At 39.9% G+C, this 25,200-nt stretch overlaps 1 protein-coding gene across 1 annotated transcript; it reads left to right on the top strand.

Annotated features, from left to right (window-relative positions):
* The first annotated feature begins 1,505 nt into the window (after positions 1-1,505).
* LOC101994467 (beta-citrylglutamate synthase B-like) lies at positions 1,506-6,802 on the top strand. The gene is given in 3 exon segments (XM_013346668.2): positions 1,506-2,247; positions 6,085-6,321; positions 6,324-6,802. Coding segments are annotated over 3 exon segments (1,164 nt in total). The 5' UTR covers positions 1,506-1,550; the 3' UTR covers positions 6,554-6,802.
* The last annotated feature ends 18,398 nt before the right edge of the window (positions 6,803-25,200 follow it).

Raw genomic sequence — 25,200 nt, 5'->3', positions numbered from 1 at the left:
TTCCTTGCCTATAGATGTTCTCCATTTAAGGCCCTAGTTTCTGAAAGACCCTATTTACGTAAGAGGTAAGAGAGGCTCCAGCGAGAGCTGGCGCATGAAGATGCTGCAGTTGGGCATGATCTTTAAACCCTTCACAGAAGAGCTGAGCAAAAGAGATTGTATAGGCCTGCCTGGGTTCTAATGAGAATTAGTAGCCAGTTTTGCCACTTCCAAAGCATGCTATGATTGGCAGCTGAGCACTGACTGAGTTCACACAGCTGAGGACAGTGTGGAACTGTGCTGAGCCTTCCTGCCCAGAGAGGAGCTTGGCTAATAAAAATAAAAGTTGTTCATGGTGCAATCCAAAGGTGACAGCCCTACACATTAAAATTGAGCCGAGTACAGAAGTCATTAAAGAAGAAATCACTGGACATCGACAGGATGATAGGATTATTATATGAACATCTTTAAACTGGAAAAAGGGTTCCCTGCATGTATTCAAATAAATGAGGAACACGTTTGTGGTAGAATGGACAAAGAATTCTTTAAAAGTGGTGGCTATATAGCCTTCACACTGAGCAAATGCTTATAGTTATCATGCAGCACCTAAAATCAATTAAAAGAGCTGCAGTTCACACAGTGATGGCTCAGTGGTTAAGAGTACTTGCTTTCCTTCCAGAGAGTCTAAATGTGGCTCCCAGAACCCACTAGGTAGATCAAAATGGTCTGTAACTTCAGCTAGAAGAGGATGTTTTGCCTCAGACCTCTGCTGCCACCTGCACTGGTGTGCAAACACCATATGTTGTCACATATGAGCACATAATTAAAACTAATAAAATTCAAAATCTACATAAAGAAGAACAAAAGAAAATATTGAAGGTGGGCCTAATATCAGAAACAAAAAAAAATGTGCAGGCATAAGAAAAGGTTTTGTTTCATATTATTCCAGGACCATAAGATAAGAAATACTCTCTAAAGTCCCAATGTATGTACATTTAGCATAGAGGGGAGGGGTCGATGTGTAATGATGTGTCCATGAATAAGGAACATCTGCGGTGTGTGTAGAACCTTAGCTCTGAAATCTAGATAACCAGGTTTCACTTTATATCTGTGAGAGAGCTCTACCAGTTTAAAGAGCAATGGCACTATACATTGTACAGAGAGCCATAAACTCCTCCTCTGATAATTCCGACCAGCCCAGTAGACCAAGACAACCCTAAAGAGGCAGTGATGTTATATTGTTATTTAGAGTTTGCTTTATATACATCTGATTATATCCACTAATTTGAAAAAAAAAATAAAGTAGTATAATTTCTACTATCTCAGAGGGAAGACATTTAAAATTATACCATTAATCTTTTAAACTGCAAGAAAACACATGGAAAGCATGAAAAATAAACTGTGATCTAATAAAAATAAATAAAATAAAAACAGCTTTAGACGTGGATAAAAAGGGTAGAAACAGGGTATTCAGACTGCGTATTCCCAGAGACAGGATTGCCCTTTGGTCTGAAGTAGAGATAAAAGTTGACATTCAAATAATCCAGAAAAGGAACAGCAAGTAGATCGAGATGTGTAGCTCCGTGACTGCCAAGCTGCGGTTTTTGACCGATCGACGGATCAGAGAAGACTATCCACAGAAAGAGATCTTACGGGCTCTGAAGGCCAAATGTTGTGAGGAGGAACTGGACTTCAGGGCTGTAGTGATGGACGAGGTGGTGCTGACAGTTGAGCAAGGAAATCTGGGTCTACGGATCAATGGAGAGCTCATCTCTGCCTACCCACAGGTGGTGGTAGTGAGAGTTCTGACCCCATGGGTGCAGAGTGATAGTGATATCACTGTTTTGTGCCACCTAGAGAAGATGGGGTGCCGACTGATGAACCGACCTCAAGCTATCCTGAACTGTGTTAATAAATTCTGGACATTTCAAGAGTTAGCTGGCCATGGTGTACCTCTGCCAGACACTTTTTCTTACGGTGGCCATGAAGACTTTGCTAAAATGATTGATGAAGCAGAAGTCCTGGAGTTTCCAATGGTAGTGAAGAACACACGAGGTCATAGAGGTAAAGCTGTTTTTTTGGCACGAGATAAACACCATTTAGCTGATCTAAGCCATCTTATTCGGCATGAAGCTCCATATCTATTTCAGAAATACATTAAAGAGTCTCATGGAAAGGATGTACGAGTCATTGTTGTGGGAGGCCGTGTCGTTGGCACCATGTTACGTTGTTCGACAGATGGAAGGATGCAAAGCAATTGCTCTCTAGGTAAAGACAATATAGCGTCTTTGTGTTGGTATGTAGCGTGACTGTGCTTTCCACTGTAGTCCTACCATCACTGTTAGTTGTCTTTTTATTGAATCAGATTTCACCAATTAATGAATTGACTTTATTTTTTGTGATAACAATTTTTTTCATTTCTGTTGAAGATTTTCATGCTTGTATGTATATTACTCATGCACAGCCACTTTTGCTTTCCTTGCCTGCCTCTTTTTTCTTCCATTGGTTCCCTTGTTACCTTAGTGCCTCTGCACTAAGTGCTTTAAAGTACTGAGCCATCAAAGTGGGCCTTGCCACATCTCCAGTGTTAGGATTAAAGGCACATGATCCCACATGTGGCTACCATTCCCACTGTTAACTTGAGTTTTAGTAAACTATCTACAAGTTCTAGAAAATCTCTCTCTCTCTTTTTTTTTTTGTTATAAAGTGGTTTTTATTGTTGGTTTCATTTGGTTTTTTGAGACAAGGTTTTTCTGTGTAGCCCCACCTACACAGTGTAGCCCTGGAACTCATTCTATAGACCAGGCTGGGCTTAACTCTCAGAGATTCATCTGTCTCTGCCTTCTGAGTGCTGGGATTAAATGTTGCATCACTACCACCTGGCACGCTTTCTCTGTCTTTCTCTCTCTGTCTCTGTCTCTCTCTCTCTATATAAATATGTTTGACTATGCACCATGTGCCCACAGAGACCTGAAAAGTGTATTGAATCCCCTGGAAATGCAATTGCAGTTGTGAGCTACCATGTGGGTGCTGGGAGTCAAATCTGGGTTATCTATAAGTGCTCCCAACTGCTGAGCCATCTCTCCAATGTCCCCTTTTCATTTCTCTCTTTATTATTTCCTCTTCTCCATCTACTTATTTCCTTCTGGAAGATTTATTTTCTGATTCAATTTCCAGATTTCCTACTTTGTTCTATGATTTCATTTTAAGTTTTTTGTCTGTGCTTTAAAAATATTCTCTATATTTGATTATTTCTGCTTTTCTTTTTGTTGTTTGTTTTTTGTTGTTCTGTTTTGAGACAGGGACAGGGTCTTGATGGGTAGCCCAGGCTGGCCTTGAACTCACTGTGTGTCTTAGACTGATCCTGAACTCTTCTCCTGCCTTAGCCACTCAGCTATCTTTTCACCACACTTGCTTCTTTGAACTTTCATAAATGACTGTACGTTGTGGGATATTCTGTAGAAAGTTTTTGTCCTGCCCAGGCCAGCAGCCGTTCAGTCCCGAAGAAACACACAGAGGCTTATATTAATTTTAAACTGTTTGGCCTATTAGCTCAGGCTTATTACTAATTAGTTCTTATGTCTTAAATTAACTCACTTCTATTAATCTATGTATTCCCACATGACCTTGGCATTACCTCATTTTCTACATGTTTTGTTTTCTCGGTGACTGGCTGGCAGCTGCATCTCTCTCATTGGTCTCAGAATTCTCTTAGTCTAGTTGCCTTGCCTATACTTCCTCCCTGGCTACTGGCCAATTAGCATTTTATTAAACCAATACGAGTAATAAATCTTTACAAAAAAGCATTATCTCACAGCAATGTTCAATCATACTGTGAGCATTTGTATTAGTAAAATAAAATCAGCCTTGGGGGTCATGAAGAAGAGTTAGTAACTAGTTGACAGCAATCAGAGTCAGGGAATGGAAGATGGAGAGATGCACAGAAATAGTAGGGAGGGACTTTGAGTAGGGTGGTCTTTGGTGTGGGCAGAGTAGAAAGATCCTCTCTTTCTGAGATACCAGCAAAAAAGGAATTCAGTTAGTTGATTCTCAACCTCTGAGCTAGCAGGTTTTCACCCCAGCCTCTGACTCCTGGGTCTTACTGATAAATAGAACAGTAGAGGTTTAGTTAAAACTACATTTGATTGCATCGGCAGGAGGCAGATCTGTTGAGACGTAAAAGTGACACAGTTACTACCTGAAACAGCAGTGGATTCAGGTTCAGACACTGTGCTGATGGTAAAACAACTGTACTGTCCTCATTTCCTTGGTTGAATGTTGAGTTGCTAATCATTTTGTTTCGGTTTCAGAAAATCTTTTTGGCTGGGCAGTAGTGGTGCAAGCCTTTAATCCCAGCTCTCCAGAGACAGGTGGATCTCTGAGTTTGTGGCGAGCCTCATCTGAGAGTTCCAGGACAGTCAGAACTTCACAGGGAAACCCTGTTTTGAAAAACAAAAAGCCCCACAACTTTTTTGTTGTTGTTGATGAAGTTGAATTTCTTCAGAGTGTTCTTTCTTCTATTATTTATCTTGTCCTGGGCTTACTCAAATTTGTTGTTTTTTGGAGCATTTCTTATTGCTTTAGTCCTCCAGGGGATGGGAAACGGTACTGGTTCCTGGACTCTTCTTATCTTCCCAACCTGTGGGTAGTAAGGACTTAGCTTCATTGGTCTGTCTACTTTGGCCGTTATGCATGACATTCCTATGGATGTTCAAAGTCTTGTCAGGCTTCTGTGCTTTCTAGTCTTCTTGAAGCCAGGCTCCAAGTGAAGATGCCATGATGTCTTCTTACTCTCACTCTGTACTAGCAAAGCTCAAGCCTTACCTATATTGGATTAGTAATCTGAGAACTCAGAATAGAACCCATAGAGAAAGAGCGCCTTATTTGAGTTGCCATATTCCCAGTATGCACCACATTTTTTATTCCTATTTTATGGATGTATTAAATTAACTTTTAAGACAGTGTCTCACTATGTAGCCTTGACTAGCCTGGAACTTGCTCTATATACTAGACTGCCTCAAACTCACAATTTCGCTGGGCTTCTCCCCTTGTTATATATAAAATGAGCTGGTGGACTGGAGAGATGGTTCAGTGGTTAAGAGTATTGACTGTTCTCCCAGAGAACCTGAGTTCATTCCCAGCACCCACATGGCAGCTCATAACTGCCTGTAACTCCAGTTTCAGGGAATCCAACACCTTCACAGAGGCCTACATGAAGGTAAAACAAAATGGGCATGAAATAAAAATTAAGTAAATTATTTTTTTTAAAAAATCAGATGGTCTAATTATATTTATACAACATTTTAACATAATCTTCCATTTGTGGACTCAAATGGTTTAACTGAGGACTTAAAATACTGAAACAGCCAAACAATCCAGAGTTGGTGGTTAGAGCTCAGTGTGTGTTGCTTCCTAAAGGTTCCTGAAAGAAACTCTGTAGAAGCCGACACTGCTACATCAGCAGGAATCAAGTAATACTCAGGCCTTCTCCACTTGAGTCCCCTAGGGTCATCCTTTCCCTGGCACTTTCTGGGGGTCCTTTGAACTGAGTTTATGGACAGGGAAGTTGAGCCTACAATGGTTGCATCTGTATTGAACATATACTATTGTTCCTAAGCAGTAACGTTGTAACAACTCTTGGGTGTTTCCATTGTATTAGGTGTTGTACTATAGAGCTGATCTAAAGTATGCAGCAGGTTGTAGGCACTAAAACTCTTGAGGGCTTGTGACTGTTTGTAGGTTTTGGTGTCTGGTGGAGATGGGAAGTTCTCAACCCTTGTGGTGTTGAGGGACACTGTTTGGTCCATTTACAGGCAGGATAGATAGAAAAGTTTAATGTCTAAGACTTCCCTGTGGAAGTTCTTTCTCACTTTTCTTTAATCTGGCATATTTAAAAACTTAATTTAAGCCTGTGGTAGTAGTGGATGACGATAGTGCTAGCACTCTGGGGACTGAAGCAAGGGATACTGAGTGTGAGGGTCTGAACTAAAGAATTATGATTTAGTCTTAATAGGACAAAATGAAACCAGTTTCACACTACTAGCATGTTTCATTGTTTCATTAACCACTTAGAAGAGTTGCTAACTCTCCCCTCTTATCTGCCAGGTGGTGTGGGGATGATGTGCTCATTGAGTGAACAAGGGAAGCAGCTCGCTATCCAGGTGTCTAATATCCTGGGGATGGATGTCTGTGGCATTGACCTGTTGATGAAAGATGACGGCTCCTTCTGTGTCTGCGAGGCCAATGCAAATGTAGGTTTCATCGCCTTTGATAAGGCTTGTAATCTAGATGTAGCTGGTATCATAGCAGACTATGCTGCCTCCCTTCTGCCCGCTGGCCGGCTCACCGGCGCATGTCCCTGCTCTCTGTGGTGTCCACGGCCAGTGAGACTAGTGAGCCAGAGCTCGGTCCCCCTGCCAGCACTGCTGTCGACAACATGAGCGCAAGTTCCAGCTCTGTCGATAGTGACCCTGAAAGCACAACCGAGCGAGAGCTGCTCACCAAGCTCCCAGGGGGGGGGCTGTTCAACATGAACCAGCTGCTAGCCAATGAAATCAAACTCCTGGTGGAGTGACTCCACCAGTAAATAATTAACCGACAAAACCCTTGTAAAACTGTCTTCCCTCACCCCATCCCCTTCCCCCTTTAACCAACTTGCAATGCTGTTCATGGAGAATGCTCAGGAGGTTGAGAGAAATGTATAGCAAGATTGGTTAGAAGAAGGGAAAATAGATGAGACCTCTATAGGATACTTACCTGACTTACAGATTCTACAGAGAGGAAGAATAGGTGATATGCAGAGAAATGGCAGGCTCTCTTGCTAACCGCCTCAGTTACTAAAACCCTGCTCTTGGGCCATGAGGAACATGAAGGTTTCTTTTTCCATGGTCTCTTGCTTTTGTTTTTATGTAGAATGGTTTTGATTCAAGTACTAGTTGCATGACTTCACACAGTTTCAAGATTTGAAAAGAAGAAACATCTGCTTAAAATAACAGAAATGTTTTAGTAACAATCTGAAAATTCTGCCGTTTCTCTGAGCTAGCATTTAAATGCACATAGTTGTTTATGGACTCTGACCGGGATTTCTTATTTTCATGTTCGTCCTTGTTTTTTCGCCCTTAATTTGGGTGGGAGGGTAATGTGATTATATTCCAATGAAGATTTTTATTAACAACAAAAAAAAAGAGTAGAAACAGGGCAGTATACGTGAATAAAAACAATTTTTTGAAAGTAAATGGTCCCCAAAGGAGTGGCACTATTAGGTGGTGTAGCCCTGATGAAAGAAGCATGTCACTATGATGGTAGAATTTGAGGTCTCTTTTTCTCAAACTGCAGCCCCATGTCCACCTGCATGCAGCCGTGTCCTGCCATGATGGTAATGAACTAAATCTCTGAATCTGTAAGCAGCCCCAATTAAATGTTTAGGAAAAAAAAAGAAGACATCCCCTGAAAATGAAACCATAAGGAAGTGTTAAAGTGAGGGAAGGTGAAATTATCAACACCAAAACAGATACTCTAAAATGTTAATTATGTTCCTTTAGTGATATCTTTAATAATGGGCATGATGTGTTATAAATATGAAAAGTCCTCCATCGGCTCATGTGGTCAAATACTTAGTCCCCAGCAGATTTAAGATAGTTGGAGAGCCTCAAAAAAATGGTAACCTTGCTGAGGGAGTCAGGAAGATAGACCTTGCTTGAGGTCCTATAGCCCAGCTGTGCTTCCTGAGAACACTCCTGCCACTAGAGCATGGATGAAATATAATGAATAAGCCTCTTGTTTGTGCTGCTGTGTCTGACACTTATTTTTTTTTTACTATGTTTTCTCTTCATAATGAACTGTATATCTCTGGTACTAAATAAAAAAAAGTGAAGTGTGTCTTACTTAAGATGTTTTGCCAGAATATTTTATCAAAACAACTAGGACTCGATATAACAACCTTGTGTATTAACTTCTTGGAAAATGTGAACACATACATATCTTGTTCATCCAAGATGAGATACAGACAATAGGCAAAGTTGAACTTACTTACAGGCCATGGATGTGGGGTTACTTACCGAAAGTTGGGTGATCTGCTAAAAGCTGGATGACCACAAAGTCACACTTCAGAACAGAGTGCAACCTAGCTGGACCTGCCTCATAGAGTCACCATCTTAGTTAGCCTGTTATTTTCTTGTAAGCTGGTATCTCCCAAGATCACATATAGCTGGGAAAGCTGCAGTTAATAGAATCCCAGATAAAAACCCTGTGAGACTCCCTTCCTTCCAGTAGAGTCTATTAATAGCTGCACTACAATTAAAATAGACATCACTATATCTGTGTTGGTTTTCTTAGTCAGGGGCCATGACTGCTCCAAAAAGCCAATGAAATGACCATATTATGTCGAGTTTTTCCCCATTCAAAGTAACCAAAATGCCAAAGAAACCAAAGAAACCCAAACACATTTTAGAAGATTTTAGATCATGGGCCTTCCCGTTTAAACACTTGCTATTAAAACACTGACCACTCTAAGCTAGTCATAGCTTGAAGAAACCAGGTCCTGACCCTCTATAGCTGTCTCTGGGACAGAGAGCGAAGGTGCTGTCCATACTGTGGTTTTCAGCTCCTGATTTATGGTCCTTCCCAGCACCGGGCTCCTCTATGCTCTTTGTCAACTGTGCTAGGTTGAACTACATTACATGGTATAAAACTCCCTGCCACCTCTTGAAAGCATATAAAATTAGATACTTCCCTTGGCTGAGAGAATTTACCAGAAGTCCCCTTTTCTTCTGGGTCTCCCCACTGTTATTCTATGTATGGCAGCTAGCTTTCTTACTTTTCCTTTAGTGCATCCTTTTCAATGAATTTCATCTCCAGGTTTTAAAGAGAAAGCTGCTCTGCTCTCTTTAAGATATCTATGTTTTCTGATATAATGTTCCTTTCCAATACGCTTCTGCCTTATCATAGCTCCTGTCGTTTTGAGGCATTTCCTCCCTAAAAAAAAGATGCTCATTCTTAAAAGGTTAACCTATGTCATCTTCTTTCCCAAACCAAACTACATTCTTCCTTTTCACACTGTCTAAAATTTTGAAATCATATTTCTAGCATATTCCCAATCATAACTTAAAAACACTAGGTGTTGAGACAAGAAGGGCAAATTGAAAATTCACGAATGTGTAGAAATTAAGCAACATGTTCTTAATTGAAAGTTAAAGTTGCAAAGAACATATTTGAAGGTAAGATAGAAAATATCTGAGACAAATGAAATAAAAATACATGGAATGCAAAATATCCAAAAATATATAGAATGAAGTATAAAAAAGCCAAGAATGAGATTCATAGTTGTTAACATTATAAAAAGAAAGGTCCATATTGAATGCATATAGCAGATAACTAGTAAAAGACTAAACAAAATTAAACACAGTAGACGGAAAAAAGTGATAAAGAAGAAATAATAAAACTGTCCATAGGAAACTAAGAGGACACCAAAAAAAAAAAAACAACCAGAGAAGAGTTCTTTGAAAACAATGACAAATTGATAAATATGATATTGACTGAAGTAATTAAAATCAAAAATGAAGCAGAACATGAAAGCTGGTTTCAGAATTTAGGCACTTTCAATGAATAGAAGGAGCACCTGCTACCACTCTGAATAACCTGAAAAGTGGAACAGCTCCTGACATGGCCTGACCTTCCAAGACTAAATCACAGAAAGACAGAAAACATGTCACTCTGAGAACTGACAACACAAAGCTAGTAATCTAAAGCCTTTCTCAGAACTAATAGGAGCTGCACTTGCAGCACGCCAAATGAAATTGACCTCTGGCCTCCACATAAACATGCACACAACGTGTACACACACATACATACACAGTCATACACATTCACAAGCATAATTAAAAAATAGATGATGAGATGTGAGTTGAACTCAATGCCTGTGGGATGTCCAGGGAATACACAAATCCATAAACTCCACAGTTGCCATTATTGGTGTAGATGTCAGGTAGGTTCTACAGCATTGTCTCATAACTTAATCATGTCTGACCACTTCTAATTTCAGGATTGTGGATTCAGTGACAAAATTTCTTAGCTCATACGTGTGGTCATGGTTCCTTTTTTTGTTTCTTTGTTTTTACAGTTGTTTCTTGGTACTTACTATGGTGCTCACAAATCCTTTTCCTTTTAGTCTCCAAATTTAAAATTTAAAAAATTACCTCATTTTCCAGCAGACACAGAACTGACATGCAGGGTCATATTGACATCTCTCCCCGTACAATAAATGCTCTTTGCAAACTATGATTGCTAATGTTCAGAAAAGCAAACCCAACCTCAGCTACAGGGGAATACTTTTTAAACCTCACACACAAAAATTTCATTCAGCTATTCATAGCAAGAAACTGAGTAAAAATTATGTAAAGTGTATTAATTCCAATCAGCCCTGCCTAGCTCTGTGCAGAAGCTCATACATAGAAGGAACAATTCTCCTAATTGAACCAAAAACTCTACAGCTATGAAACTATAAATTTTTACCTATACTATCAGTAGCTCTAAAAATTAGTCTAAATATTGACTCCCTCCAGACACACAACATACAATAAAAGACTAGAAATTTCCATGAGGTGAATCAGACTGTATTGATGCTTTTCTCAGTTGAAGCTGAAGTTTGAACAGATTTTTTTTAATCTCAGAATAACATCTCATTTTGTTCAGGTTTGCTTTATTTCCTGTGCTGTATAATGTTCAATGTCTTCTTCTGGCTTCTTTAGTTTGTATGTGTGTATGTAATAGTAGGTGAGTGAGGGTAATGGTTAGGTGTAATGTTATGATTAGGCTTAGATAGAAGGCTGTTTATCAAGACAGGGTCTCTCATAGGCTAGGTTAAGCTAGGTGGCCAGTGAGTGTCAGAAATCCAGTTGTTTCTGCTTCCCCATTGCTGGGATCCCAAGTAAACATATGAGCACATGGATTTGGTATTTTGAACTTAGGCCATCATGTTTGCAAGGGAAGCCCTTTTACCTACTGAACCCTCTCCCCTGTCTCCCATGCTCAGTGTTTACTATACACATATTCATGGCATGAATAAACCTGGCATTGTTAATTTTCTCATTCTTTTCTTTAGTTTTAGAAAGTCAGTTGTTCCTGGTCTGCCAGTTATAGCAAACACCATCTGGTCTCTTACTGGACAGGTAGTTAAATCTCTTCCCTCAAGAATTGGAAAATCTGTTTTTCAGTCCTTAGGTATAGATTTTACACATGTTCAAATATGCATGTCCAATGCCTTGGCTGCTACTTCAACTTAAATGCCTGCCAAATGTTTGCTTTCCAAAAAGTCATTTCTGAGGATTCTCACAGTCAGAACTGCGGGCTGGTTCCCTGGTATGTTCTTAGGCGTTCTCGGTTGCTTGTCTGGTACCTTTCTTATCATTCCCGGTTGCTTGTCTGGTTGTTCCCTTTTTATGCTTGTTTTTTATTTGAAATTTTGCTGTGTTTGCGGGATTTTGCTTTCCTTATTTGTTTTTTTTTACTTTTTTCTGTTTTTTTCTTGTTCTTTTGTTTTGCTTATCTGTGTGGCTCGTTTTCGCGTTACTGTTCTTGTTTTTCGTTTTTTGTGTTGTGGCTTGATATTCAAGTGTGTTGCCATTTCTGTTTTTTTTAGTTTTCACTTTCTGTTTGACCTTCCTTCTTTGTTTGCTGTTTTCTTTGCTTTCGCGTGAGAGACTCTATCTCGCTTTCTGTGTTTTTTCTAGTTGTCCACTTTTTTGGCTTGACATTATTCTGTCTGTATGCGTCGTTTTTTTCTTCGTTCTTTGATGCTTTCCCCTTAAGATTGGGCGATTGTTTCATCCCCGTCTCTTGGTTTTGATTTGCTTTTTTTTACTATTTTTTTTTTTTTTTTATCTTTTTGTTTCCTGAGCTTCTTCTGATTCTTGGCGTATTCTTGTTTTTTTCTCGTGTTGTATCCCACTTTGTTTTTTGTTCTTTCTCGATTGCTTTTTTTTCTTTTTTCAGTCTTGTATCAATGTTCTTTTTTAGTCCACTGCACATTTTTCATGTGATTGGGCTTTTGCTTGTTTTTCTCATTTTTTTACCTTTGTGGTTTTTTTTCTTTTTGTGTTTGTATTCATGAATTCTTTTTTTTTTCTTGTCAACAGGCATATTTATTGAATTTATTTTTCTTCTATGAAAAGTGTCAGCTTACTGACACACTTTAAAAATGATAAATAATTTTGTTGTTTTTAAACTACAATTACGTATGTACATATAAATAACAATACCATTTACATGTTAAATAACAATATAATAGAGTGGATTATATTTGAAACAGTATTAAACAATAGAAAAATTGCAGGTTACAGAATCCCTTTCCTCAGAATTTTTTTTATAAAATCACATTTTAAAAATTGGTCAATCTAACAAATATTTTCAGTGCTTAGTAATTACTACTGCACTGAAGATCTTTAAAATTAAAACAACTTAGAATACAAATTCTTTAATTTCTTTTATTTCTAGTTGATAATTCTATGCCATCTTCTGTTTTTTTATGTGAGCTGCACATGTGTGTACAGATAAATGTGTCAACATGGACATGTAAGGACCAGAAATCATCCTTAGGTGAGTGATCCTCAAGAGTCACTCCTTGTATTCTACTTCATTTGTTTACTTATTTTGAGATAATGTCTCTTTATGTGGACTGGAACTTGAGAATCTGGCTAGACTGGTTAACCAATGAATCCCAGAGATCCTATTGACTCCATCTTTTCCCCATAGGAACTGCAGATGTGCACTGCCATGTCTAACATTGTAGGTGAGTACTGGCAATTGAACTTGGGTCTTCCTGTTTGTGAGGCAAGCACTTTACTCACTGAGCTATTGCTTGGGCTCCCAATTCATCACTTAGATGCAGAGATTACAGATTTCCATGGTGACAGGTTTTGAAATCAGACATAGCTTTGACCCAATGCAGACCCCAACTCTTTGGATACTTTTCACTGATTCTCATGAGAGGTGCAAATGTTCATGAATGTACATCATAGTTTTGAGCATGCAAGCAATCAACAAACTGAATTTTCCTTGTCTAGTCTCAAAAGACAAACCATTTCCATAAGTGTAGAGAACGGTTTCAACAGAAGTCTCATGGACAATATTGTAGATATCTAGCAGTGATAGTCTCTGTTTTATATAATCCAATGTATTTAGTGGTTGCTTAAGCATCAGTCACATATTAACATCCTACAGGTAACAATAGAAAAACACAAATGGAATTTGAGAAGTTAAGCAAGGCATAATCAGTTCATTTGCCAGCAGGAGCCCACATCATCAGTATTTGCTCTTACTTAAGACACAGCACTAATAGATCCCTAGTGTTTTCTTACACATTCCAAAGCACCATGTGGTGGATATTTGAGTAACACACGGCAAGCTTATAACTAAGTGAATTTAAGAAGTACTGGCTGTTACTCAAAATGGAACAAAAGGGAATGTTTTGTTCTTCATTTCTATTTGATGTAGAATCTTTCAAAGAATGATACAGAGACCCTGGGAATTGTGATGTGCAGGCCTATCTAGTTTGGTTACTCAAGGCTAACCCTGCATGAATGTCCAGAGCAAAAGTGAGCTGCCAATGGTCTGTGCCTTATCAAGGGGAGATTATCTGGAGTCTCATGTACTCATTCAAGAAGCAGGGAAGTGTATAATGTGCACTGGAAAGAGTTCTATCTAAAGCTCTTAAAACAAATTTGGCGTACTTCTTATTTCAGTCATCTGGAAAATTCCTTTATGTGGAGTACTTTATTCCTTGGTAAGGCCATATGACCAAAGTGTTATTTGGGTTATCTGATGAAGAAAAAAAAATGTGTTAACTGCTTTTGAAAATTACCCTGACCAGAGGGGCATGAAAGAACATATTTGAGAAACATTTTGACGTAGTAGAATAGTTCTGGTTTGTATTTCTTTTAACTAAATAGCAATGGTTGGAGTTGATTGCTAATCTATACAATGGGAGCAATAACACAACTCACAGACAGGTTTTTCTGAAGATAAAGAATAAGAGATAGCTTTAGAAAAATTTAAACTCACTGATTTGTTGGATTTGGTGATTGTTCTGGATGTACTGTTAATTCTGAAGATGAGTTTTCATTCATACCATCCTCTTCCTGATTTTTTATTTCTAATGAGTACAAGGAACATTTTGCTCTCAGAAGTTATGTTCTAAGGATGAAACTTTCAGACCTTATTTGCTCTGAATTTCTCTTGATTCAACTTTTTACATTTGGGCATCTCTAAAGAAATTCAAGGGTGGTTAGATGAATAACAGATGATATGTGAGGGGACCTGCAGCAAGCTTTCTATCAGGAAACCACTCCCTACCTAGACAAAATATTAACCTGCCTACACAGCAACTGGATACTTTTTCCTAATTTTGACTCTTATTTATGCGTTGCCAAAACTTCAAATATGGTTTGTTACAAATTTATTATAAATGATGCATATCGAAATAAACAACAACATTGAAATTTGATTGCACGCCCTGAAGGGACCAAGGCAAGCTGTTTTTTAAGGGGCCAGCTTGCTGAGACCTCAGCCCCTATTATCGTGGCATCCTATATTGCGTCATTCTGGCCGCAACCAGACCCTCGGGAAGTATGCCCATTCTTGTAACCAATTAGGGTTTTACCTGACCACAAGAAGGAACTGTCCATGCTATCTTCAGTAAAACTATCACCCGACTAAGAAATCAAAAATCATAAAATGAATCCTGTACCAGTAAGAGTCTACAACCAATCACTTTCAAGGAAGGGCTAAACAGAACTGAAATTACCCTGAGCAAGCTTAAAAGGGACTGTCTCACTCTTCCCAGGGTTCCATGCCAATTTTGGGGGCTGAACCATGGCATGGTGTTTTTTCTGTCTCTAGAATAAAGCTACTTTCTGAAATTGCATATCAGGAGTCTTCTGGTTAGTATCCCTTCTTGACACTCTTCTGTTCACCCATCAACCTCCTTAGGATGACTGTCACTGACTTCTTCAGATTCTTTTTACTACAGAGGAAAGAGAAAGAATTAAGAGTGAATGCCCTAAATTGGTCTCAGGGAATGATGGCTGCCCGACAGGTGATGAGGCCATCATTAATATAGTACTTCCTTCAACATGACCACCTGAGGGATGGGACTTAAATTGCTGAAGGTAGGGAGAGGTTAAAGGTCTATAACCAGATTCTTATAGAGAGGTCTCCAGGTGGCCATTAGAGGGCTCACAAATTTGTCAAAAATAAGCCAGGTAATACAAGAGAAGACAGAGTCACCAAGTGCCTTTCTTCTATGAATGATGAACACCTACCATACCTATACTCCACTGAACAAAGAAGCACCCGAACACCAGATGGCAGGCAATGTTGCTTTTGCTAACAAGGCAGTCTTGGATATCAAAAAGAAACTCCAATGTCTCCATGACTTTGAAGGCAAAACCATGTCTGAGTTAGTGGCCAAAGCCACTAAAGTTTCTAACGTAGAGCCGTGCGAGAGGATAGACAAATCAGGGTCCTGACTTGGAACCTTCTAGCAAGAGATAGGCCTAGGGTCCCACGGAAGCCAAATACCGCCAAAAATCATGATTGACTAGTAAAACCCTGGGAGATAATAAACCTCCAGAGAGAACCTGATTAAAGAAGAAACAATGTGTCTACTGTAGGGACATGGGTCATTGGAAGGGGCAATGTCCTTAGAAGAAAGAGAAAATGGGTCATGGGGAAACAAGAAAATTCTTGAACTGGCAGGCCTAACTGCTGTGGTGAACAAGACTCAGAACCCCTCCTCAAGCCTTAGATAACTCTCCAACTGGAGGGACAGCAAGGTAGTTTTCTAGTGGATGCTGGAGCAGATCATTTTGTGCTGAAAATTTCTTTAGGTCTTTTACCTGACAAATTTTGGTACAAGAGGCCATAGGACCCATGGACCCATGGCCCACCAAGCAAACTATAGATTTAATAGTTTTCCCATTCCTTTATGGCTATTCCTGAGTGCCCCTACCTGCTATTGGAGCAGGACCTACTGACCTAAACAAAGATCCACATTTATCTCACTGGGATGGAGGTGATGTTCTCCCCACAGCTTGAAGTCTTTGCCTTATGTCTAGACCTAGAAGAAAAATATAGACATTTTTCCATAGACATTTACTTTAGAAGTGTCACATTTAATGCTAGAATCCCAGTGTTCCATTCTTGGAATATAGACAGAAATCAACCCCCCACCCCCAGGGCTACCAATCCAGGGATCCCAAGTTGTAGATGCCTTAAAGGCTAGTACCCAACTAGTATAGGTAAGTATGCCCTGAGTCCAAAAACAAAATTGGGCATCACTAAACATATCAACTTACTCCTAGAGCATGGAATTCTGTGCCTTGGAAGTGACCATGGAACATCCTACTTTGGCCAGTAAAAAAGCTAGGAACCAATGATTGTCAGCCAGTGTACAACCTTAGGGACCTTAACAAATGTGTTGGAGATATTCATCCAACTGTTCCCAACCCTCTTATCCTCTTGATCTCCCTCTCTCCTGAGCTCCAACTTTACTCAGTTCTTGCCTTTAAAGATACCTTCTTCAGTCTAACCCTGGAGACTAAGAGCCAGCCCATCTTTGCCTTTGAATGGCATGACTCAGACCAAGGCTTCAGTTGGCACCTCACCTGGACCTGCTTGCCCCAATGATTCAAGAATTTCCTAATCATCTTTGATGAAACCCTCCACTGAGACCTGAGGGACTATCAGACCTCACACCCTGCAGTAAGCCTCTTTCAATATGTGAATGACCTCTTGATTTCTTGCTTTCAAGGACCAGACGTCTTGCTTCCAGATGACCAAAGGCTTACTACAGGCCTTAGATCAACTGAGATATAAGGTTTCAGCTAAAAAGGCATAGATCTATGTCTAAGAAGCCACATACATTCTAAAAGAAGGTAAAAGATGCTTATTAAATCATCAGTAGAAACAGATTATCTACTCACTAGCCAACCCCTGAGACATGGAGGCAGTTCCAAGAATTTCTAGGCATAGCTTGATTCTGCCAGCTCTGGATACTGGGACTTGCTGAAATGGTCAAACTCCTATATGAGATCACTCATGGGACTGAGTAGTCTTTCCTCCAGACTGAGACTCAAGAAAGGGCCCTTAAAGCCATAAAAGAAGCTCTACTAAAAGCCCGTGCACCAGCTTTGCCAGACATAGACAAGTCCTTTTAGCTATTCATAGACTGTTGTAATAAGAGCAGCAGGCTACTTTCCCTGCACCCAGCTGCCCACATGGCTAGCTTATGTCCCAAAATAATTACACAGACACTGTATTCTTTTAAACACTTCCTGGCCCATTAGTTCCAGTTGGCTAGCTCTTACATATCGATCTAACCCATTTCTAATAATCTGTGTAGCTCCACGAGCTGGCTTACCAGGAAAGATCTTAACTTGCATCTGTCTGGAGTGGGAGAATCATGGCGACTCCTTGACTCACTGTTCTGTTTACTCCGCCTACCTAATTTTATGTCCTATTAAAGGGCCAAGGCAGTCTCTTTATTTAACCAATGAAATTAACACAAAATAGAAGACTCTCCCCCCATCAATAGACAAAAAAAAAGGGTTAGTGATAGGGGCCCTGACTCATAATCTTAGACCCTACAAGTGGCCTGTGGTCTATTTATCCAAACATCTGGACCCTGTTACCTCTGGATGGCCTGGATGCCTCTGTATTATCACAACCTCAGTCCTCTTCATCAAGGATTCTAACAAATCAGCTCTGAGACAACTTCTAAACATAACCACTCCCCACTCAATAGAAGAGGTTCTCAAAGTTCTCCCTAACCAGTGGATGACCCACACCTGACTGACACACTACCAGGCCTTGCTCCTCAATCCCCTTTGTGTTATATTCCTCCTAACTACATCTCTCAACCCAGCAACCTTGCTGTCTAACCTGAACTTGGACATTATACACAACTGCACATAGGTCCTGCAACAAATACATGAGATTCGACCGGAATTGAATGGCATCCCTTGACTGGACCCAGACCTTATATACTTCATAGATAACAGCAGTGCCATCCAGGAAGAAACTAGGTAAGCAGGGTTGGTAATAGTCACCCCCTCAGAGACTATCAGGGCCACAACCTTGCCCCCAGGTACCACAGCATAAAAGGCTGAGTTCATTGCTTTGACTAAGACCCTACAATTAGGAAAAGATAAAACTATCAGTGTTTATGTGGACAGCCATTATGCTTTTGCAATGGCACATGCTAACAGGGTCATTTATAATATAAGAAACTTGCTTACAGCTGAAGGAAAGACTATTAAAAATAAACAAGAGATCTTAGATTTATTGTTTGCCCTCTGGCTCCCCAAAAGATGGGCCAGCATCCATTGCCCAGGATATCAAAAAAAAAAAAACTCTATGACAGTCAGGGCAAAAGAAGAGCAGGTCATGCTGCCAAGGAAGCTACCCTGGCTGCCACCAATTTACTGATGATAATACCAGACCCTGTGCTGCCCTAGATGCCAGATTATCATCCAAGATAATAAAGACTTCACACTTTTGTCAAACACATGGGTTATAAACAGATAATGATTCATCCTGGCAGTTGAACTGGGCAAGTACACAGCGGAACACATTTAGGCCAATGAAAATTAAAGGAACTCCCGGAGCACTCAAAATTCAAAATTTTCAACATAAATCTATTGGTGAATTACTGCATGACTCAATGCCTCTCTTGCCAAGCTACTAACCCATAAAAGAAGGGGACCATTCAAGACAAAAAAGGAATTTCTCCTGGAGTCCACTGAAAGGTGGACTTCACCAAGGAAAGACCTCAAAAATATGGGTATAAAAACCGCCTAGTCTTTGTAGACACATTTTCATGTTGAGTAGAAGCCTTCCCCACTACGAAAGAGACAGTATCCATGGTGACCAAAAAAAAAAAATCAAAGAACTTGTCCCAAGGTATAGACTTCCTTCTATCAAAGGGTCAGGCAAAAGGCCAACTTTCATCTCTAAGGTAACACAAGATTTAATTAAAATATTGGGGACTAATTAGAAATCATATTATGAATACTTTCCAATAGTTCAGGACAGATAGTGAGAATGAATCAGACCCTAAAAGAGACCCTAACTAATTTAACCCTTGGAAATGGTGATAATTGGACAGCCCTCCTACTCTTTGCCCTATTCCAAGTGGAAAACACTCCTTACCCCTGTGTGTTAATACCCTATAAAATAATGTTCTTCCACACCCTCCATTGGTTTCCAGGCTCCCCTGAAAGATCATAGCTAAAACTCTTCAGGATGTTTCTAGCTCTGACTTTTGGGCTATGTATAATCAACACACTCCTCCAAACTATAAAAACCAGCACTGACCCAATTAAATTAATGGTCTTTTGCAGCCTACATAGGCCGCTGCCTACAAATGACATAGAACTCCATTAAGTTCAAAGAATTAATGTATGCTTCCTTTCATGCAGTGGGAATGGAGGAATGAATACGCTAAGGCCCGTTGCTTTTCAAGGAACTAGTTTACTAAGACTTCTGCACCATATTATTCCAGCATCCTGTGTCAACTGATGTCTGGCCTCCATCAGACCCTCAAGAAGTATGCTCAGTCTGGTGGAAAATCAGAATTCTACTCAGCCACAAGAAGGAACAATCCTTGCTATCTTCAATTGAACACACCCCTAACACAGCAGACTTCTGACCTAGCAACCGCAGTTGCTGACCAGATGTCATGAGTCAATCACTAAATGACTACTGTACTAGTCAGGGTCTATACCTAATCACTTTAAGGAATGCCTAACTGCTGCTGAAGTTCACCTGAGTAAGATTAAAGGGAATATTTGACGCTTTCCTGGGGTCTAAACCAATTTTTTGGGGTGGACCCCAGAATGCCAGAAAATAAAGTCATTTTCTGGAATTCCTATCTAGTATCTTCTGGCCATTTGGAGCAATCTAGGACCCTACACTGACATCAAAATGCCCAGAATTTAGGTTATCTCCTTCAAATTGAAACATGGATTCCCAGAGAAAAAGAGCAGGGTCTTAAGAGCTGTTAAAGGCCCAGGAAGTAATGGAAACTTAGAAGTCCAAGGAATCTCCTGAAACTCACAAGAGTCCTAAAACCCTCACCAAGTTTATTTAAGCAGTAAACCAATGTTCTGGAATGGAGTCTCTCCACCCAACTAAGCTAACTGGAAGTTAAGATACAGCATGTGTGACTCACCAACCATGCTGGGGTAGGATTTTCAGGGACACATCTGCTTTTGAGGCATCTTTTCACCGATGGATATCTCCTCATCTATGTTTCTGTAAACCACTCCAGTCAACTCACAGGCCATAGCTAGACTTGGGTGGAATCATTTCTTCAGTCTGTCATTAGTGATCCATCTGGAATAAGTAGATATTTATTCATGTGTCCCCAGGAAAGGTCTCATAAGCACAGGTGTGTGAAAAATTACAACATGAGTAGACTAGACTTTCTGAGGTGGTTTTGTGTGGAGATAGTGCACGAGAATTTCAACTAGGACTTTTAAAACTGTTCTTTTGTGTTGGTCTCTAGTAATCCTTTTCTCTGGTGTTTCCATTTATGTAGAATCAATGAATGTTATGGTAAGTAAGGAAGGTTTTCAGCAATGGTCATAACAAGCACTGCAAATTTCATGATGGATTCTTAGATTGTTGACTCTGAGATAAGGCAGCTCTCAGTGTGAGCGTATTCAATCAATCATTCCTGTGGGTCGAACCATGTAGAAATAGACTGAGACTTCCTGTGTACAGCCTCATGAAGAATCCGTCTCCTCTATCCCTATCCCTGGTTAGACATCATGCGACTGAAGGCTGAAGCCTCCTGAGCCCTCAAGCCAGGACATATAGTTCCTGCCTCTTGAACCAAAGAAATGAAATATAATAAGTAATTACTGTTCTTATAAGCTTTGTATTTCCAATTAATTTGCAACAAAACAGCATTAAGTAATTCCAGCACATTTTTGAACCTTTGGTCTGTTAATTTCATTTAGTGCTTCTCTTAGTTCATTCAAAAATTATTTATATGAAGTGCAAATATGTATATATATATATATATATGTATTAATGTATCAGTGTGTTTATGAAATATGTATTTATGTATACATGTGTCTGTATATACTTGTGTGCGTGTATTTTGTGTGTGTGTAAAGGGGAGACAGTGGAAATTTAGCAAACTCATGAAACAGAAACTTGGCCCAGAGGTTGTGTCTTATTATTATCCTCTCTGTGATTGGGGGAGGGTCCTATCCATGGGAAGAAAACCAGGAGGGACACAGGAGACTATAATGTCTGAGACCTGCCCCTCCCTTGGACGTCCACCTCTGTTCTCCCCCATCCCCTTGGTGGAAACTGTTCTAATAAAAGGTGGTTTATATGTTCCATTTCTCTCTGGAGATGTTGTTTCTCCACTTGCCATCTCTGTGTCAGTTGCCTGCAGGATCTGTAAGGCTTATTTTTGGTTATTCCCCTCAGGACTTCTGCTACTTTCTCCCTCGGGTGACTGCTGCAGCTTCCCTGCCTCCCTGTCTCAGATCCCCAGATACTATACTCAGCAACTTCTCCCTCCAGCTCTCATTTCTCTCTCCTATTTAAATGGGCCTTCTTCCAAGGGCATACAATTCTTGTCCACCCCAGAGAATGAGCTTGGTGGTACTGCTAGACAACCACGCCTCACACAAAACCCCAGTACCATATGTGTCCCCATGTATAAGTGAAGGTGTGTAGATGCAACAGCAGGTAAGTGACGATCAAAGAAGAACCTCAACTGTCAGTCTTTTGCTCACCTTATTTAAGACAGCCTCTTGTTATTATCTCCTGGTAAGCCATGTTACCTGGATTATGAACTTTGGGGAACTCTTCAGTCTCTACCTCTTATCTTTCTAAGGAGCTCCAGGAGTACAGATGTATATCTTTCACCTCCATGCAGTTTTATTGGAGTTCTCAGGAATTTAACTAAGCCCTCATTCTTGCTAAGAACGCACTTCGTTCATGGAGCCATCTCCTAAGTACTTTGCTTCAGTTCTTTTTTTGTTTTGTTTTGTCTTTCAAGACAGGGATTCTCTGCAGCTTTGGAGCCTGTCCTGGAACTTACTATTTAGATCAGGCTGGCCTCGAACTCACAGAGATCCACCTGCTTGTACCTCCCGAGTGCTAGCATTAAAGGTGTGCACCACCACTGCCTAGCTGCTTCAGTTCTTAATCTATCCAATTTAATTGTAAAATGAGCAAAATTATACTGGTCCATAAGCATGGTTTTCTTTGTTTTGTGTGTATGAAGATTAGACATCTTGGTATGTCTACATAGCATGATGTATAGCCTTAGCTATTCAATAAATATAGTGTGTGTATGTGTGTATGGTTTGAAAAAAAATAGCCCTCAAATGAAGTGGCACTATTAGGAGGCATGTCTCAATCTTTGTGGAGGAAGTGTGTCGCTGTGGAGGTAGGGTTTAAGGTCTCATATATGCTCAAGCCATACCCAGTGTGACAGACCACTTCCTGTTGCCTGTGAGTCAAGATAGAAGAACTCTCAGCTCCCTCCCTAGCACCATGTCTGCGTGCATGCTGCCTTGCTTGCAGTGATGACAATAATAAACTAAAGCCATGGACTGTAAGCCACCCCATTTAATGTTTTCCCTTATAAGAGTTGCCATGGTCAGGGTGTCTTCACACAGCAACAGAAACCATAACTGAGACAATGTGCTTTGTATTCTCACTTGGCAAGCACTGCTTTCCTAAGGTATTTTGATCTTTTAAGGGCATATTAAATGCTTGCTGAGGTTAGGTTGGATATGTGACTATCATAAACCCTTCAGATGATATAACAGAATGGAATTCTATCAGGATTTTTGTGTAGATTTGAAACAGCAGAGATTCCTCACACAGAGCACCATAATATGTCAGTTTTGATGCATTAATACTCAACTCAGCCATAACAATGCGTGGGTGCCAGTTTAAGAAAAGAATTTACAAAGTGCTTCTCCTTGGTGTAATTTAACCAAGAGGAACCCAAATTTGAATTTTCTACTTCTCAGTCCATGTGTCTTCATCTATTGTTCTCTATTTGTTGTAAGTGTCTGAGTCTGACTGAATTTTGTATTTTCTTGGTTGTTCCCATATCTGTGTGTGTCCCTAACAAAGGGTTCTACTTTCACTTTTATTGAACAGAATAGAAATCATCACATGGGGAAGGTATGAGAAAGAGTTTATGAAAAGTGTTACCAATTTTACAAGGGACTAAGTCACTGACCCCAACTGACCTCAACTGATTCATAAAAACACCAATACTGTTAGCCAATATTTATATGTTGTGTCCAACAGTTATTGGTGAATATTCATTTTATAAGACTTCTTTTAGCCTATTTGCATTTTCAGCAATTATTATTGTAACACCATACAAACACACATATATTTCTTTCTAAATCAAAGCCATGGAAGAGTACATGACTTAAGATTCAAGTTGTGTATTAGCTTAGCTTGTATACATTGAAAACTATAATCCAAGTCAAGTCAGGTTGATTGTTACATTGTTCTCTTTTTTTTTTTTTTTTTTTTTTTGTTTTTTTGAGACAGGGTTTCTCTGTGGCTTTGGAGCCTGTCCTGGAACTAGCTCTGTAGACCAGGCTGGTCTCGAACTCACAAAGATCCGCCTGCCTCTGCCTCCCGAGTGCTGGGATTAAAGGCGTGCGCCACCATCATTGTTCTCTTAAAGGCATATTAGACAAACAAGATGAGTTCAGAGTATAGTATAATAGTCCTAAATCTTAGCTGACCTCAAAGTGTATCATTAACTCTGGCTATGAGATCCAGCAAAACCCCTAGTTTCTTAGAATGTAGAAGATGTTTTCATAATGGCACACTGCCTTACTTTTAAAAACTAATGTTATTTTGCAATTAGTCAGGAAACCTTAGGAGACTCTCCAGAGTCATAAAACAGTTTTCCAAATATCAATGGTTTGCTGCAGTGTGTGGGGAACATCGTGGTGTAAACCTTTGTGTCCTATCACTATACATCAACAATTTATAAGGAAAATAATTTAGAGCATGAAATGGAAGGTAAACATGTGACTCATGATTGACTATGCTGAAACTGCTGAAATAATTACATTTCCAACACAGCCTCCTGAAAAAAGGAAGTAAAGTCTGTGACTGAGCTTAGAGATCTGGGTCTTAGAACTAACCCTGTGTGTAGCCAACATTAGTTTACCCCTGGCTTCATTCAGGATGATAACAATCGTGCTACTAGTTGCCTTTTTGTTTTGCTTTGTTTGTCTTCATGATAATCCAAAAGTAGAAGGGCACTTGGGAGATGTCTCAGTAAATAAATCACTTACTGCATAAATTGAGGACCTTAACTGAGCTTTCCAGAACTTATGAAAGTTGGGAATGGAAGCATGTGTCTGTCTTCCCAGTGCTCTCTTAGCAAGATAGGAGGTGGGTGATGTGGGAAGGTCATTGGCTAATAAAGAAACTGCCTTGGCCCATTTGATAGGCCAGCCTTTAGGTGGGTGGAGTAAACAGAACAGAATGCTGGGAGAAAGAGGAAGTGAGCTCAGACTCGATAGCTCTCCTCTCTGGGGCAGACGCGATGAAGCTCCAACCCAGGATGGACGTAGGCTAGAATCTTCCCGGTAAGAGCACCTCGGTGCTACACACATTCATAGAAATGGGCCAGGCAGTGTTTAAGTGAATACCATTTGTGTGTTGTTATTTCAGGGTATAAGCTAGCCAGGCAGCCAGGAGCCGGGCTGTGGGAAGAGGCCCACAGCTCCTACTACAGGTGGGGACAGAAGAATCTCAGAAGCTATGGCCAATTAGCCTGACACATGCATCAGTAAGCAGCAAAAGACACTGTCTGAAACCCAACACCTCTGAGCTGCGCACATGCACACATATGCACAATGCACACACACACATGCACATCTACACACACATATACATGTATATGCACATACATGAACGCACACAATCACATACACATATATACATAAACATGCACATGCATACATATATTTATATACACATATTTACACAACTCATGAACACAGACATACATATACTTACATGTTTATTCATACATAATTACACATGCAATGATGAAACTCAACTAAAATAAGAACACTAAAAACAGTGACAGTCGAGAGGATCAGGCTAGAGGTATACATAGGTCAGTAGTAGAGTGTTTATTTCAAATAC

Source organism: Microtus ochrogaster, chromosome 6, assembly GCF_000317375.1.
Source record: "Microtus ochrogaster isolate Prairie Vole_2 chromosome 6, MicOch1.0, whole genome shotgun sequence".
NCBI lineage: Eukaryota > Metazoa > Chordata > Mammalia > Rodentia > Cricetidae > Microtus > Microtus ochrogaster.
Note: the sequence above shows the minus strand (reverse complement) of the source record. Positions and strands in the feature narration are given on the sequence as shown.